The sequence below is a fragment of the Homalodisca vitripennis genome, chromosome 1 (assembly GCF_021130785.1).
Source record: "Homalodisca vitripennis isolate AUS2020 chromosome 1, UT_GWSS_2.1, whole genome shotgun sequence".
NCBI lineage: Eukaryota > Metazoa > Arthropoda > Insecta > Hemiptera > Cicadellidae > Homalodisca > Homalodisca vitripennis.
In genome coordinates this window covers 242,336,765-242,351,770 of record NC_060207.1, presented here as the reverse complement: position 1 = coordinate 242,351,770, position 15,006 = coordinate 242,336,765, and the positions used below count along the sequence as shown (strand labels likewise).

Genomic DNA, 15,006 nt, shown 5'->3' with positions numbered 1-15,006 from the left:
TAATACAGCATAATCTGATGTCATCACAAAATCTTTTAGAGAATTCCAAAAACTTATATTCATGTTTGTAATTGTATTTATCAAAATATTGACACTTATTAAAATTATAAATTGTTGTCATGTTTTCGGCATCAATAACCATAGATTTCAAATATTAAAAAGTTATATCTGAATTGTTTACTGACCGATCTTTATGATCTAGGTGTTACAATGCGTTAATTAGAGTTTCCAAAATGTTGGTACCTAATAAAAATAATCGTTGTTAACTGTTTATGGCTTCAATAACCGTGCATTACAAGTAATTAATTCCTGTATGTACATTATTACTGACTTGATTTTCATGTTCTTGATGTCAAAATTAAAAAGATCAGATTGTTGTTAAATTTATGTTGTATAATATCTTACCATTTAATGTGATGTGTAACTTTACAAACATAAATATTAACCATAGTAAAACTTGTGATTGTCAGTAAACGATAAAAAATGTGCAATAAAAATAAAAGTATAGTTGTTTCTAAAATAATATAAATAAGTTGAGTTCAATGGCATAAAATTGTAATAATATGAATATTCATGAAGCATTAGTGAAATTTTAATAACTTAATTGTTATTATATCATTAAAGCTTTTTTCGGATGCTTAAATTGAATGCTCTCGAATTATTGCCCATAGCAGTTTCTACGTCGGTTGGGCTTGGAGTCTAAGCCTCTTATCAGTAAGTACCGCACCACTCTGGCCGCAGCCGGAACTGTGAAACATTCACGGTTGTTTTCCCTTTAATCGACTTGATGTTTTTTAGATGCCACAGACAATATGACATCATTAAGTCAAAACATAATGTTTATTTAGATCACAGTGTTACATTCAACATCAATTTAACTGTGTAAGTTTTTAAAATAATAGTTGATTACCAAAATAGGTAAATTTTTACTACAACCACTTCACAATATTTGATGTTTTTCAAGAGAAAGATGCTTAAAAAGTAAATTTAAAAAAAATCAATAGACAAAAATAAATTTCAGAAAAACCGATTTTTAACCCCTCTTAAAGGGAACCAATAGTAAAAAGGGCTGACCGTAAATCCTTGGGCATCAGCGCGGCCGAGCACTAAAGGTACGAATCAGAAAAACATGAAGTTCCAAAAGGTTGATTGATCACTAATGGTTAAGGCCTAAAAATATTAAAAACTGACGTCAGATTTCAGATGCTAAACAAAGTGGAGGGTAAACTGCAGCAAACTCTACATTTACAATAATGAACCCTTCCTACCATAGCTACGCTATGCATAGAAAACTACCGTGCTTAGAGATCGTGACTAAAATATCGTAGTGCACTCAATCGAGCACGTGATGATGCAATGAGAATACCTCTTCAACTGAATAACACAATATTTTGTAGTTAAGGTGTCTGTTGAAACCATGTCATCAGTTCTTTTAGCATATTCGTTGCCGAATAGTTTTGGATCTCTTCAGACAAACATGACTCTATATTTCAGGAGCGAAGTCTGTGACTTCAGACTCCACAATGAGAGGAAGGTAAAACAGTAGGTAAACTGAACAATCACAATGTTTTATTATAGTAAAGTGTAAATAAAGTGAAAATAAGACCTGCACGGATTTTTCGCACTACGTTTTTGTTTAGTCTATACTGTATTTTAATTATCAGCTTATATCACTAAAACTTGAGAAATCGTTATCTTCATCAACATTGAAACTGTTAAAATTGTCTAAGGGCTGACTGAGTTTTCACTACTGATCATATGAAAACAATTGCATTTAATTGCCATGGTGCAAGACATTGACGATATTTCATTTAATTAGATGCGATTTAATGAACTATGTCATTAAAGAGAATATGTTCATCAAATTGATCGATACCACGTCGTCTGTCTCACATTACAGTACATTACGGAACTCACATTCCTAGTGAAAACTTGGAGATATTTGAATGATTTTAAGTTAATTTTTTGTATCAGGAATGCAGATCGGATTTGATAAAGAATAGTAAAATCAAAAACTTTTACATTCCACTTGTAGGTTTTACAAATATATGCTTTTAAAGGTCCATATTTATAATTTATAAATGTTATGTAGGGTCCGTTCGCATGTAAACAAACACACTTACACACGAGCGTGCGCACATTTGTGTGTGTATGATATATAATACGTCAAGTACTCTAAATGTCTCAAAACATTAAACATAACTTTATAGTGACTTTACGTCTAGAAGCTTATTATTTTAACATTAACGAACTCAATGTAATATAAAAACGTATGTGTAATATAGCAAGATGTGTCAAGGGATATTTCATATGTAGACTTGAAACTTAATTTCAACAATAATGAGTTGTATTATGCATCCTTTGGAAATATTGTTGGACTTTAACCTTATATTGGGATTTAATCCGTCATTTTAGTGAAAATTCTCTTTTGTGGTTGTCTTCCTGTGTATCTTTAAGCTGTAAGAATATGTGTAAGAAAACTCTCTACACATATGCTAGGATATTGTTTCATATACTAAGAGGCGGTAAAAATTGTACATTACTACGGTTAAAATTTTTAAAACTTAAATTCCGTAAAAATTATAAGTATATGAAACATTGTCAAGGATAATAACATTTGTTGTGGATTTTAGCTTTTTTAAATCTGGTATTTTATTTTTTAGACTTTTTATAAACTGTTTATATTTTTAATATTTTTTGTTGTATAAATATTTTCATATCGTAACTGGTCTAAAATCATTTAAAGCTAAAACTAGAAAGACAAGTATTTGTGGACGGCTAGTCAGTTACGGCAGTTGATATAATTAATTGTGCAAAATTATTCTGGTGAGGAAATACAAGGAGGATAGAACAGTTAAGGCGTTCAAGGCGTTCTTCATAGATCAAAGTAAGCGATGTATAAAGTTGGTGACGACATGTGTGCTAGATGTTCTTACATCAATTGTTCTGATGGCACCAGATTATGGCAACAGCTGTGTTTAGTGACGTTGTCTCATGACGTCATCATGTAGCTTTAATGATATTTTGCGCGTCAGAGCACACAAATGACTACAATAACTAAGAGTATAATTTTATATTCATTAAGACGTACGTTTTTCACTGTGATTATTGCACCCTACGTTAGTAATACAGGTTCAATAAAGATACAATCAGTGTGAGATGTTGTTTATTTTTTATTAGTATACAAGTTCTTAAAAATTGTATAAACTTAATGAACTTTTAAAGAATATATATATTTAGACTGAACAGTGTAGTTTTTTGCAGTGGGAAAAATTAGCTGTTAAACTGTTTAACTTCACGTTTCCGTCAGCACTTTGTAGCTGACATGCGTCAGCACTTTGTAGCTGATATGCGTTTATTTTTTTATTAATACAGAGTGTCCCGTAAAACTCTAGACAAAATAATAAAACGTTATTGGTCAGGTGAAGAAAACCCTATTTCACCATATTAACATAGGTCTCCGATGCTTAGGTTTCCATCTGTCTGTCTGTATGTGTTTTCAATACAAAGATTATCTTAAAAACTGATAAATTTCGTTATACCAAATTTGGCTTAATTCGGTATGATAACAAGGTCAGTTATTGAAAAAATGTTATTATGAAATTATCTTTAGCATTTTCAAGATGGCGGCCATTAAAACTTTTAAACTTTTAATACCTTAAGAAACCTGCAATGTTTTCTCAAGAATTACAATACTATAACGGTTCTTAGGGGATTTTATCAAAAATCTAATGAAACCAAAATTATTTAAACACAATGATAAATAGCTAATTTAGAGCAGATTTACTGTGACAAGACATTGCCTACGTTGAGGTTCTCAGTGAATAGAAAACAATACAAACACTGAATAAACGGCAGCTCTCTATATAGGCCATGTCTTGTCACAGTGTCATCTACTAAAATAGAGATTTTATTCGTGCTGTCTTATTTTAATTATATTTGATCATCCCTAGATTCACTTTAAGTGTTATTATATTAATGAACTGACTTTAAAATACCTTGGACTACTTGTACTTGCATTGTCCCTTTAGATACAAAGAGACATACACAAAAGTATGCATAAGAAGTTAAAACATCCGTATAAGGTACAAGTAAAGAACCCGATACAAAATGGTAGCTAAATTTGTTCCTTATATCCAGTGTAGATTTTTGTGGTTTTACTAGAGTACAACTAATTTTAAAAATGAAAAAAACGCTTTTTAACAAGCTCCCGGTTATAAATTTAGGTGCAATTTGGGTTAGGAATGGATAGTTGTTTTATTAAAATTGGAATTGGGAATTGTTTTAACCTAGTAGAGGCATTTCATTTTATAATGTATTTTCTTATTTAAGATATTTTCGCAATCTATGTGGGGGGGTTCCCTGTAATTCAGCCCAGTTCTGTCAGCCGAGCCGACAACAGCTCTCAGCGCAGTTCTCTTATCTACTCAAGGTCACTTACCTCGAGAACATTTTCTATTCGAGCTGTACGTGTTTTATTTCGTCGAAAAGTCGTTTTTGTTCATTTATTCTGATATGGCATTCTGATGGGTCTGCAGAAGAAAGTGTAGTGATGCTAACAGAATAAAGTGTACTGTATGTGAACATTGTTTTCATCTTCACTGTGCTATAAAAGACAATGAGGAAAAGACCTAGCAACCTACTGAATGACTGGAGGTGAACCATTTAGGGATAAATCATCTGCTCATAGGAGTGTGAAGTCAAATATGTCAACGTCTGATCCCTTGACGAAGGACTTCCTTATCGAGGTAATGGAAGGTTTCAAAAACGACGTGATTCGTGAAACGGCTTCTTTTAAGGCTGAAATTGCCGAACTCTCAATGCCCGTGCAGTGTTTTGCGGCAAGTTGGATACCTATAACGTAGTGATGGAGGACATTAAGAAGAGCTTGCTGAAGTACAGAGTGAGAATCAGGCGCTGAAGACGACTAACAAGGCTTGAACCAATGAAGTTGTGGTACTACGGCAGAGGATATAGAACCTGGAACAACATACGAGAGTGAGCAACATTGAGATCAGCGGTGTACTGGAGTCGAGAGGGGAGAATATCACTGATGTGGGAGCAGCTATTGGAACGGAGGTTTGGGAGATGGACGTCGCTGCAGCACACCGTGTACTGCCATACAGAAACGACCAGGAGCCGTCTGTCATCGTCTAATTCACGGCCAGGAGGATCAAGAAGTAGTGAATAGCAATTTCCAGGTAGAGGAAGAGTCTGACAACTCGATACATCAACCAAAATTTCTCAGCTCAACATGAGTTTGTCAAAGATCACCTCTCGCTGGAAAATAAGCAGTTCCTGTCCAAGCTCAAACAGAAGGGAAGATAGAACAAGTTCGTCTGGTGCCGTGATGGAAAACTTTTCGCCAGGAAAGCCGAGGGTCTACCAGTGAAAAAATGAACACTTTTGTGTACTTGGAAATACTCAACAAGACCTGTAAACTACTTCTCAGTACCTAGGCATGTTCGTTATGTTTGAGTTTCTAACATAATTATACGCAAACAACTATAAAATCAGTTCGTATAAATTTAAATAATTGAATGTAGGCGAACATAAGAAGTATGCGACAAAATTATGATAGTTTTTTGCCAGTTTTAAACCATATTAAACATCGGGTAGGTTTTATAATTACTCAACAAATAGTAGCACAGTTCAAATGGACACCTTCTTTAGAATGTAGTTTTAATCCCAGTGTTGTAAATTATTTTCTATCTATATTTAATGCATACATTAATATGTATGTTTAATTTCAATAAACAATTAAAATCCATGATATGGAGTCTTTAAAATTATATTTTACACGTCATAAAATATAATTAATTCTTCATTATCGTGTAATAAAATGAAGTACCGTAAGTAGTCAAATCATTAATTTGAATTATAACTATACAATTGTAGGCTAACGATATGCTAAAACTAACAATTATTGACTAACAATTAGCATATAAAACTACGTGTACAACAAGGAGTGAATGTAGTGATAACAGGGGTAACTGATAACAACCCCTGCCATTATTGGGATACGTGACTATCCTTGGGAGCGGCCACTTTCTGGCAACGACTGCCGTTACGTGAAACACAACAATGGGGGCGTTACACCCTAACTAATGTTGATAATCAATTATGGGTGTGTATTATACACTTTCTCCAAAATTTAACTTCTAAAATGAGTGTTATGGCATTAAGTATTTATACAATAACTGGTTATCATTCCATACAAAGATTTGATCCTACAAACCAAGTGGATACTAATTGAGGTTGCAAATTACTTAATTGGAAACAAATACATAAGTAATTAATACAGTACTCAGAGTATATACTTGAGTGATTGATTGGATAACATATTCCACGTCAGGCAGACAGCCCATGTTTTGTTAGTGTTGATGTTACATAGTTACTATAACACATTTTCTAATCTATAACTCTTGATTTTACCCAACTCTATAAATTTATTTTTCAACCCTTACATATGTACAAAATTAGCCAATTTAGATATTGGAGCGATATCTTAAAATGTACATAATATTAAACGTAAGTATTACTTGTGTGTGATACTTAAGTAAAAGATCTCATTTCAAAATACAATTTGTCGAAACTAAAGTCTAAATATGTTAAGACGTACCCCAAAACAATTTTTAAATGGGTATTTAAATTTTGTATTATGTTATTCTCACAATAACAACGGAGGGTTCTTCTAAACCTCCCCCAAACTTATATTCCTGAGGAAATTTATGGTATATGGAACTTAAGTTGACCTTTTAAGCTTTAAAAATGTTAAAACATTAAGATGACTATAATGCCTAAAAATAAACATTTTAAATAGCACCGGATAAGATATGACATATGCTACGAAATCATTTCATAAAAGTAATATTTTTAGTCTTAATAATGTTTATCTCTAACTATTCAAAACTAAAGCCTAAAATATACCTTAAAACCTAATTTATTACCAAAAAAATAATTATTATTTACTTGCCTCTACTAGATATTTAAGACATATTTCTGACATTAAATTAATGAGGTTCGGTATATTTCAGATTAAATTAACAGTTACAGCATTTTCTACTACAAGATGTTCTCCCTTTTCAATGTATACCAGTAATTCATATTCTAAGTGACTCTCCTCTGAAACTAATGTAGTCTAGACATAATCCTACATTGCACTAAATTTGATATACAATGGTTTTTAACAACACAAATCTTTATGTATTCTTTATGAGTTCTGAGAATAAATTACGTCCAAATTATTTTCAAGTGGAGCATATATTTTTACACTCCAATCCTCTTAACTTTTTAACAAGGATGTCATGTCTCATAAAATTGTTAAATTTTAATTCCTGTATTCAACGATCTTAGTTATTCTGTATATTAAATCATTTTTCTTCGCTGGTAGTTTTTTAAACTTTTTAATATTACTGAAAAAGTTTTGTTAGAGATCAACCAATTATATACTGAAAATGTATAAGTGTAAAAGACTTATACATTTAAATATCAATAAAAGTGTATACAATTCATACGCTTTTGACGTGGTGTTCAAGTTAAGCTTTTTGGCACGATTTTTTCTTCATTTGAGATAGATGACAAGTATACATAATATTGAGTTAGTATTGGACTCAATGTAATGTTTTACATTAATTATAATCAGAGAGATATTTAGAGTTAAATTTGAAAAACGTTTACATTATTGTAAAATGTACAGCATAATTTGTCGGTATAGTTAATACAACTTTCCATATATTATTACAAGTCTTCTATATTTGATTGTCTATATTTGATTCTTTTAAATCATAACAATTATGTTCACGAAGAGTTTAGTCTTAAAATGTGCCATTCTGTTTTCCATTACTCTTTCTGTTATTGTAAATTACAGTATTGAATTAAACTTTTTGAATTGATATTGATAAATATAAATGTCATGAACTTTATTCCTTTGATTTCATAATTGAACATTCATTTCTACAAAATAATATGCATATGAATACAAACATTGCTATTTACTAGTTTATCATATACATCTATTATGAACCTCCCATCTACGGTTATCAGCACATAACTCAGCAATATCAGCTGAACTCAGTAGCTGATGGAACTGTCCAGCTGGCAGCCGCTTATCAACAATCCGCTTCACTGACCTTCTAGATCTGATAACGCTTCCCCACATTTCTTCATTATGGCTGGATTTCATTTATTACCAGCCTTGTACCAAATATTTTGTTAACAGACATATTAAATAAAATGTATCACTACAAATATAAAACTCACATTCGCATAAACTCACGTATTACATATAGTAAATAATTTATAAAATTTAGAAATTGTGTTTTTGAATTGGTACTTAAGTGTGTAACTTTATATTTCAGACGTTTAAAATCAATATAGAAATCTTTATAGTATTAAAAGCATTTAGCCTAAAGTTAGTTATTAATGGTTAAATGTAAAATGGTATACTCTATATTATATAAAATGCTACATGTATGCCTCATAACTTAAGTAAAAGAAATAAAGCATTGTCGTAAATATCAAACATACTTAGCGGTTTAAATAGGGTTGTTTATTGTTTATCAAATTCTCGATATCCTAAAAAGGTGGAATTTAGCACTCACGTATAATGTTTCTCAAAAGATAAAATAATATATTTTTCACTACGATCAACGACTCACACATTAAAATTATGTGCAACTCGTAGAAGAATTATATTTTTGAATTTCAAATAACCGAATGACTTAGAAAGATGGAATTTGACTCATATGTGGCCCTTGATAATCATATACAATCAAAAGCAATTTCATGAAAATCCAATTCCTATATGAGATGAAATTGGTTGAAACCCTAGAAGACAATATTGTTGCTTTTTAACATATCTATGTTCAACAACTGTAAAATTTGAAATGCACGTGTCTTTTGCTCTAAAAGGCAAAATAGAGGGTTGTAATCAACTTGAACCATCCATAGAAGTACAAATAGGTTTGTCCGAAGGAAACGTTTTGCTGTCATGGAAAAGTGAAATCTACACGTATCCTGTGTATATCCCCTCAAACGACTGCAGGCACATGAAATGCACATAAAATAGATAATTCATTTCCTACACTTATGTAAGTGTATGTTTTCTTGATGAGATTAATAATGCAAATGCTACAAAGGAACTGAAAATGCTGGTAAATCAAATGATATTTTATAATAAAAATGGAGGGGCAGTTAAAATCCAAATATGAGCAGAATATGTTTTACCTGGACATGGAATAAGCCCTCATTATGAAGAGAAGTTTGAGGAAGACCGACAGGTGGTAATTGTGACTAAGGCAGTGCCCAGGATCAAAGTGGTTTGGTGGCTACTTTTAGAACAATAAAGACTAAATAGGATCTTTTTTTGAGAGGTACACGCCACGGGGTCGGGATGTGCAGTGGTAGGTCTAGATGGCTGAGACGGACATCTTTAAACTTAAGGGTAACTAGGAGTAAAGATTGTTTTCTTTTCTAACACGTGGAGTCAGACGACTTATAGATGCATCGACATATAACTTGTGTAGCCAGGAAATAAACTTATTACCCTTCACTATATATGATGACTTTCACCAGGGGTATGCTTCTTGAACACAGAACTGGTGTACACACGGTTGCCCGGTTGTTTACAGACCGGTTGCTTAAGAAGGACAGCTAAACAGGGACATCTGTCTTACGAAAGCTCAACGGAGTGGAAGTTGCGTGCATTTTCATATATTTAGGCGAAAAATAAACCCTTCGTTACTTGTTATCTATCAAAGTGTTTAAGGTCTAATTTAAGAAGTTTAACATTACAACTGAAATTGACAAGCAGCCATAACCTTAGGAGTATACAAAGGGAGACTCAGCAATTGGGTCTACGAACACTTCGATAACGCCCGATCCCTAAACGTATGAACGTTTATCTTCACGTCATCAGAGAGTACTGAACTGTCCTCACATTCATTTGAGTGAAGAAGACTGGCAAACATAACCTCAAAATCACGACACCTTTTGGATATTTCTGCATTGTCAGTTTTCAGAGTACAAATTCGAAGAAAGGGTAGGAGTTAAGGATTGAATATTTTATACAAGCTCGTTAATTTTATTAAGTCGCTCCTTAATAGATACAGTGTTAATGAAAAACACTGCATTGGCATTGGCAGGAATTTTTTTTTTATTATTTCAAAATTTGTGTGAACAATTTAGTGTTTTAATTAACTACGAGTTTTAATTGCATTTATCTTAAGATTGTGCCATTTACTCTGTTTATTTTACTTAAATATAGTATGACATAAATAAAGTGAGGACACCCTATCATATGTGACGCATTGTCTGCAATAGTTCAATGTCCATATTGTGTCCTTTCTTTGACAGTGGTTTGTGCCGGTATATATTTGTAGTTATATTTCCAGCAAGCAAAATAAAACTCTGTCAATTTATAACCAAATAAAAGACCGGTAATCAATTAGTAACCCGTAACAAAGACGAGCTGTCCAATTCAATTACGTATTGTTAACACAGCCAATCGTATGTAAATGATGGATTAACACAGATAGGTCTGGCACTATTTGTAGGTCGAATGAATGGTTTCTCATCACGTTTTGTATAACTAGGTACATTGCATAACTCGCAAAATGCTTAAAATATGTTTACAGTCTATGTTATATCTAGTCATCGTGTTGAATCTTTTATCAATATTAGTTGTTACACATTATTTTATCGAGTTGTCGCGTAAGTAAAATTTTGGGGTTTCAGCGTTGGGGATAAACTAATATTTTATAGCACGGTAATTATTATATATTATATTCAAACCACAACATTAGACTGTCCATTTAAACTCAAATTACTTCATGTACATTTCATTCATACACAATTCATGAGATAAATTGAAATTGATTCCGAAGATAAATTTTGTATGGAATTGATACACAAATCATAAAATTTGCTAGCCTTGACCAATAAAATGACAAGATAGTAGTTGAGGGCATTTTCGCACAGCATTGCCAATACTATTTGTATCAAGATAGGTATATGCATAAAAAATAAAGGGTCTAAAAACTACTCTTCTTGTATGCAAATAATTATTTTTTCAAAAGCAATTTTACATACAATCAAATGCTAATATTACTAGTGGGTACTTTTTAATTTTTGTAATTCTTGTTCTATGTATAAAACATCCATTATTTTGTAATGATTCAGCACAGTTCATTACAGAATTTATTTAACATTAGATATATAAGCAGCATTAATGTAATTTTCTGAAAAACTTATAGGGAAACAACAAATCTATTAATTTTATGAATGAGTGGTAAAGGACCTAACTATAAATATTATAAATTAAGACAGATAAACTTATTGGACTATGATAGAGTAAATGTATACTTAGGGGATAACAAGATAAACATAGGGAGTAGAGAGAAATTGTATGTTCTAGGACAACCGTTACACGGCCAAGGTCACACAACATCAACACAAAGGTCAATGACCCCTCGCCCCCCTCCACCCCCTCGCCCACAGAGGTCAATGACCCCTCGCCCCCCTCCACCCCCTCGCCCACAGAGGTCAATGACCCCTCGCCCCCCTCCACCCCCTCGCCCACAGAGGTCAATGACCCCTCGCCCCCCTCCACCCCCTCGCCCACAGAGGTCAATGACCCCTCGCCCCCCTCCACCCCCTCGCCCACAGAGGTCAATGACCCCTCGCCCCCCTCCACCCCCTCGCCCACAGAGGTCAATGACCCCTCGCCCCCCTCCACCCCCTCGCCCACAGAGGTCAATGACCCCTCGCCCCCCTCCACCCCCTCGCCCACAGAGGTCAATGACCCCTCGCCCCCCTCCACCTCCAGAGGCCAATGACCTTCAAGGCCATTCGATGACCTTGACTTTGGATTTCAAGGTCACACTATGACCTTGACCTTGGACTTCAAGGTCACCCGATGACCTTGACCTTGGACTTCAAGGTCACCCGATGACCTTGACCTTGGACTTCAAGGTCACTTAATAGCCTTGACCTTCAGTTGTAAGAACGTTTCGTCATAACACTTGAGTCGTCATACAACTGTGACAACACCTGGCTATACGTAGTTTACTTATGATGTAATATTTATGACGTAAATATGAGATCATTGTAATAGTTTGTGGTATTACTGATATTGTATGTTGGCACAAGACATGCGCAGGAAGTAGTTTTCCTTCTGGAGTTTTTGATTCATTAATATTAATAAAGCGGATGACCAGAGTGATTAAGCCACGCGCAGTGCAATTTTGTTGCAACAGTATAATAATAAGTATTTATTCACTATGGTAATGGATTCAACGAAGTGCGTGTAAAGTAAACAAGTGTAGTTATGCAACGTGTGATACAGCCTTGAGGTTTCTTTATAAGCTGAGGAGGAAGTTTTACCCAACAGTGTTCTGTTCATGCTTTCCAAGACACTTCTAATATACAGGTATGTATTTCATACAATTACGTTCCATTATTTTCTACGTTTTTTGAAAAAATATATTGTTTTTCCAAAACTAACTATTGGTAAATTATTTACAAATTGTGTTAAACTAGTATTAATTTGGTTTTATTAAATAGATGAAAACAGTGCATTTTAAATTTTGTAATTTAAAAAATATTAAATTTCTTTTGTATTGATTATTAACGATTTTAATTTTGTGTTTTAGAAATGGATTCTGAAACAGTCGTTGACTTGACACAATCCGAAGAGCATTCTTCAATACTACGTAAGCTTCTAAGTACTCCTCCACCTCCACCACTTAAACAGCAACAGCAACAGCAACAGCAACAGAAACAGCAACAGAAACAGCAACAGCAACAGCAACAGCAACAGCAGCTGACACAACAACCGTCTACTTCTTCATCTTTCGGTACGTCGGCAATGATGAGTTTCTTAACATTGACACAGATTATAGAAAATTTATGGATGATTGGGTTTCGAAGTTTGGATAGTTGGGAACAATTGGTTAGTCAACTGAAAAAATCAAAAGACATTTGCATGAACCCTATAGCAGTACAACTGCTATTTATTTTTCAAAACTTATGTGATTCTTTGACTAAATATTACCTAGTAGAAAATAATGACTTATCTGCAGATAAACAGGTTTATTATTTATTAGAAGAGCACACGTATGACATGTTATTAAGTATTTTTGATGATGTATTAAAAAATGTTACTAATGTTTCGTTTCCACTAAATATTGTACAAAAGATTCAGGATATCGGAAGAAGTAGATTAATAGAATTAGAAGGTAATACTGAACAAAAAGAGAGTAAAAAATTGAGAAAAGGAGTTAAAAGACCAAAAAGTGATTATTCGTCTGATTCAGATCAACTAAACTTTGATGATGACGATGATGAGGTTGACAAATTTGCTAAATTATTTAACCATAAAAATAATAAATCCTTATTCATATCACAACATTTACAGTACCAGTCTGGCGATCAAAAAAGAAAAATATCAACACCTGGCGAGACTGGTACTCATTTAATTAAAATTGAAATCACCGATGTTAAAGATTTGAAAAAATGTAAAAGTGAAAAAACAATACTGGCAAAAAGTATCGAAAAAAGGCTATTTTTTATTAGACGTTAAAAAAAATCCAGAAGACAAAAGAAAGTTTGAAGTAATTAACAATGTGTTAACGTCTGTTGGTCAAAACATGTTAAAAATGGACAGTGTAAAACAAGAAACAGTTACATTTGATAAAAAAGACAAATCGTACTAAATGTTAAGTAGAGTTTGTTAAATATTTTTAGGCTTACTATGTCTTATTGATTTTACAATAATTTTCTATATTAATTAATTAGTTATTATTTTTTCAGCTAGTAATACTCTAAAATTTATTCGACTGTCGGAAAATGGATTTCCACCCGAACGTTGTTCACCATTAGCTGCGGGCTTTGATTTAAGAAGTGGAGAAAATGTAGTTATAAAAAAATGGGATCGTAAATTAGTAAAAACAAATATTGCGATAGTATTACCAGACGAGTGTTATGGTCGAATAGCGCCGAGATCAGGTCTATCTTTAAAAAACGGTATACATGTAGGTGCTGGAGTTATTGATCCAGATTATAGAGGAAACGTAGGAATAGTGCTGTTCAATTTATCAAACGATAATTTCAGTGTAGAAATTGGTGATAGAATAGCTCAATTAATTTGCGAGCGAATAGTTTGGCCTGATATTGAGGAGGTTACTAAAAACAGTGTGTTAGAAAAAACTAGTAGAGATGAAAATGGTTTTGGATCAACAGGATTAAAATAATTATTTTTATTTTTTTTTCAGATCATAAATAATGGAATCTTTTCTACCATTTAAAAAAAGAAAACATACTTTTGTTTCTGAACCAATGAACATTGATAATAATGAAGAAGAAGAGCTCATGGAATTAGAACAGGAAAATAATTATTCTCTATCACCATCTACATCATCATCATCATTATCTTCTGATGAAAATAAATTATTAGAAGTTCCCAATTTAAAACGAAAAAAACACAGATTAAAATTAGTATGTCCAAATTATAAATTTATAGAAATTGAAAATGCGTTTAAAGGTATTTTAAAAACGTACTATTTGAAAAACCAAGACAAAAATTTAAAAGATATTTGTTTAATTTTACAAGTTTCTAAAGAAGAAATAAAACAGTTGATATTAAATTTACTAAATGAATATGAAGCATTAAAATTTAACATTGTTGTTGAATGTACTTATATGAAACCTTTTACAAAGGAGACTCAAGAAGTGGCTTTTAAAACCTCTAATTTTACAGTGTTTCGTGAAAATTCTTTAAATAATATCTTGAGAAATATGTTTACAAAAATTTGCGGTGAAGAAAATGATTATTTAGGAAAAGGTAGCGGTTGGACATTACATTCTGTAGATGGAATTCTTGTACGATGTAGTAAGTATAGACCATTAGCCGGCTCTTCATACATTACTCTTCCAAAGTGTATTCAAAATAAAAAAGCTATTATTAATCCGCAAAATCTAGATGATGATAAATGTTTTCAATGGTCA

General features: G+C 32.6%; 1 protein-coding gene across 1 annotated transcript; it reads left to right on the top strand.

The window, feature by feature from the left end:
- Positions 1 to 12,535: 12,535 nt before the first annotated feature.
- On the top strand, positions 12,536 to 14,437 carry LOC124356365 (putative mediator of RNA polymerase II transcription subunit 21). Its single transcript, XM_046807552.1, has 2 exons — positions 12,536 to 12,857; positions 14,274 to 14,437. The coding sequence occupies exons 1-2, from the start codon at positions 12,656 to 12,658 to the stop codon at positions 14,282 to 14,284; spliced, it is 213 nt and encodes a 70-aa protein (XP_046663508.1). The 5' UTR covers positions 12,536 to 12,655; the 3' UTR covers positions 14,285 to 14,437.
- The last annotated feature ends 569 nt before the right edge of the window (positions 14,438 to 15,006 follow it).

Bases quoted from the DNA above. Each gene is read 5' to 3' on its own strand.
- LOC124356365 (XM_046807552.1), top strand. From the start codon at position 12,656: ATGGATTCTGAAACAGTCGTTGACTTGACACAATCCGAAGAGCATTCT.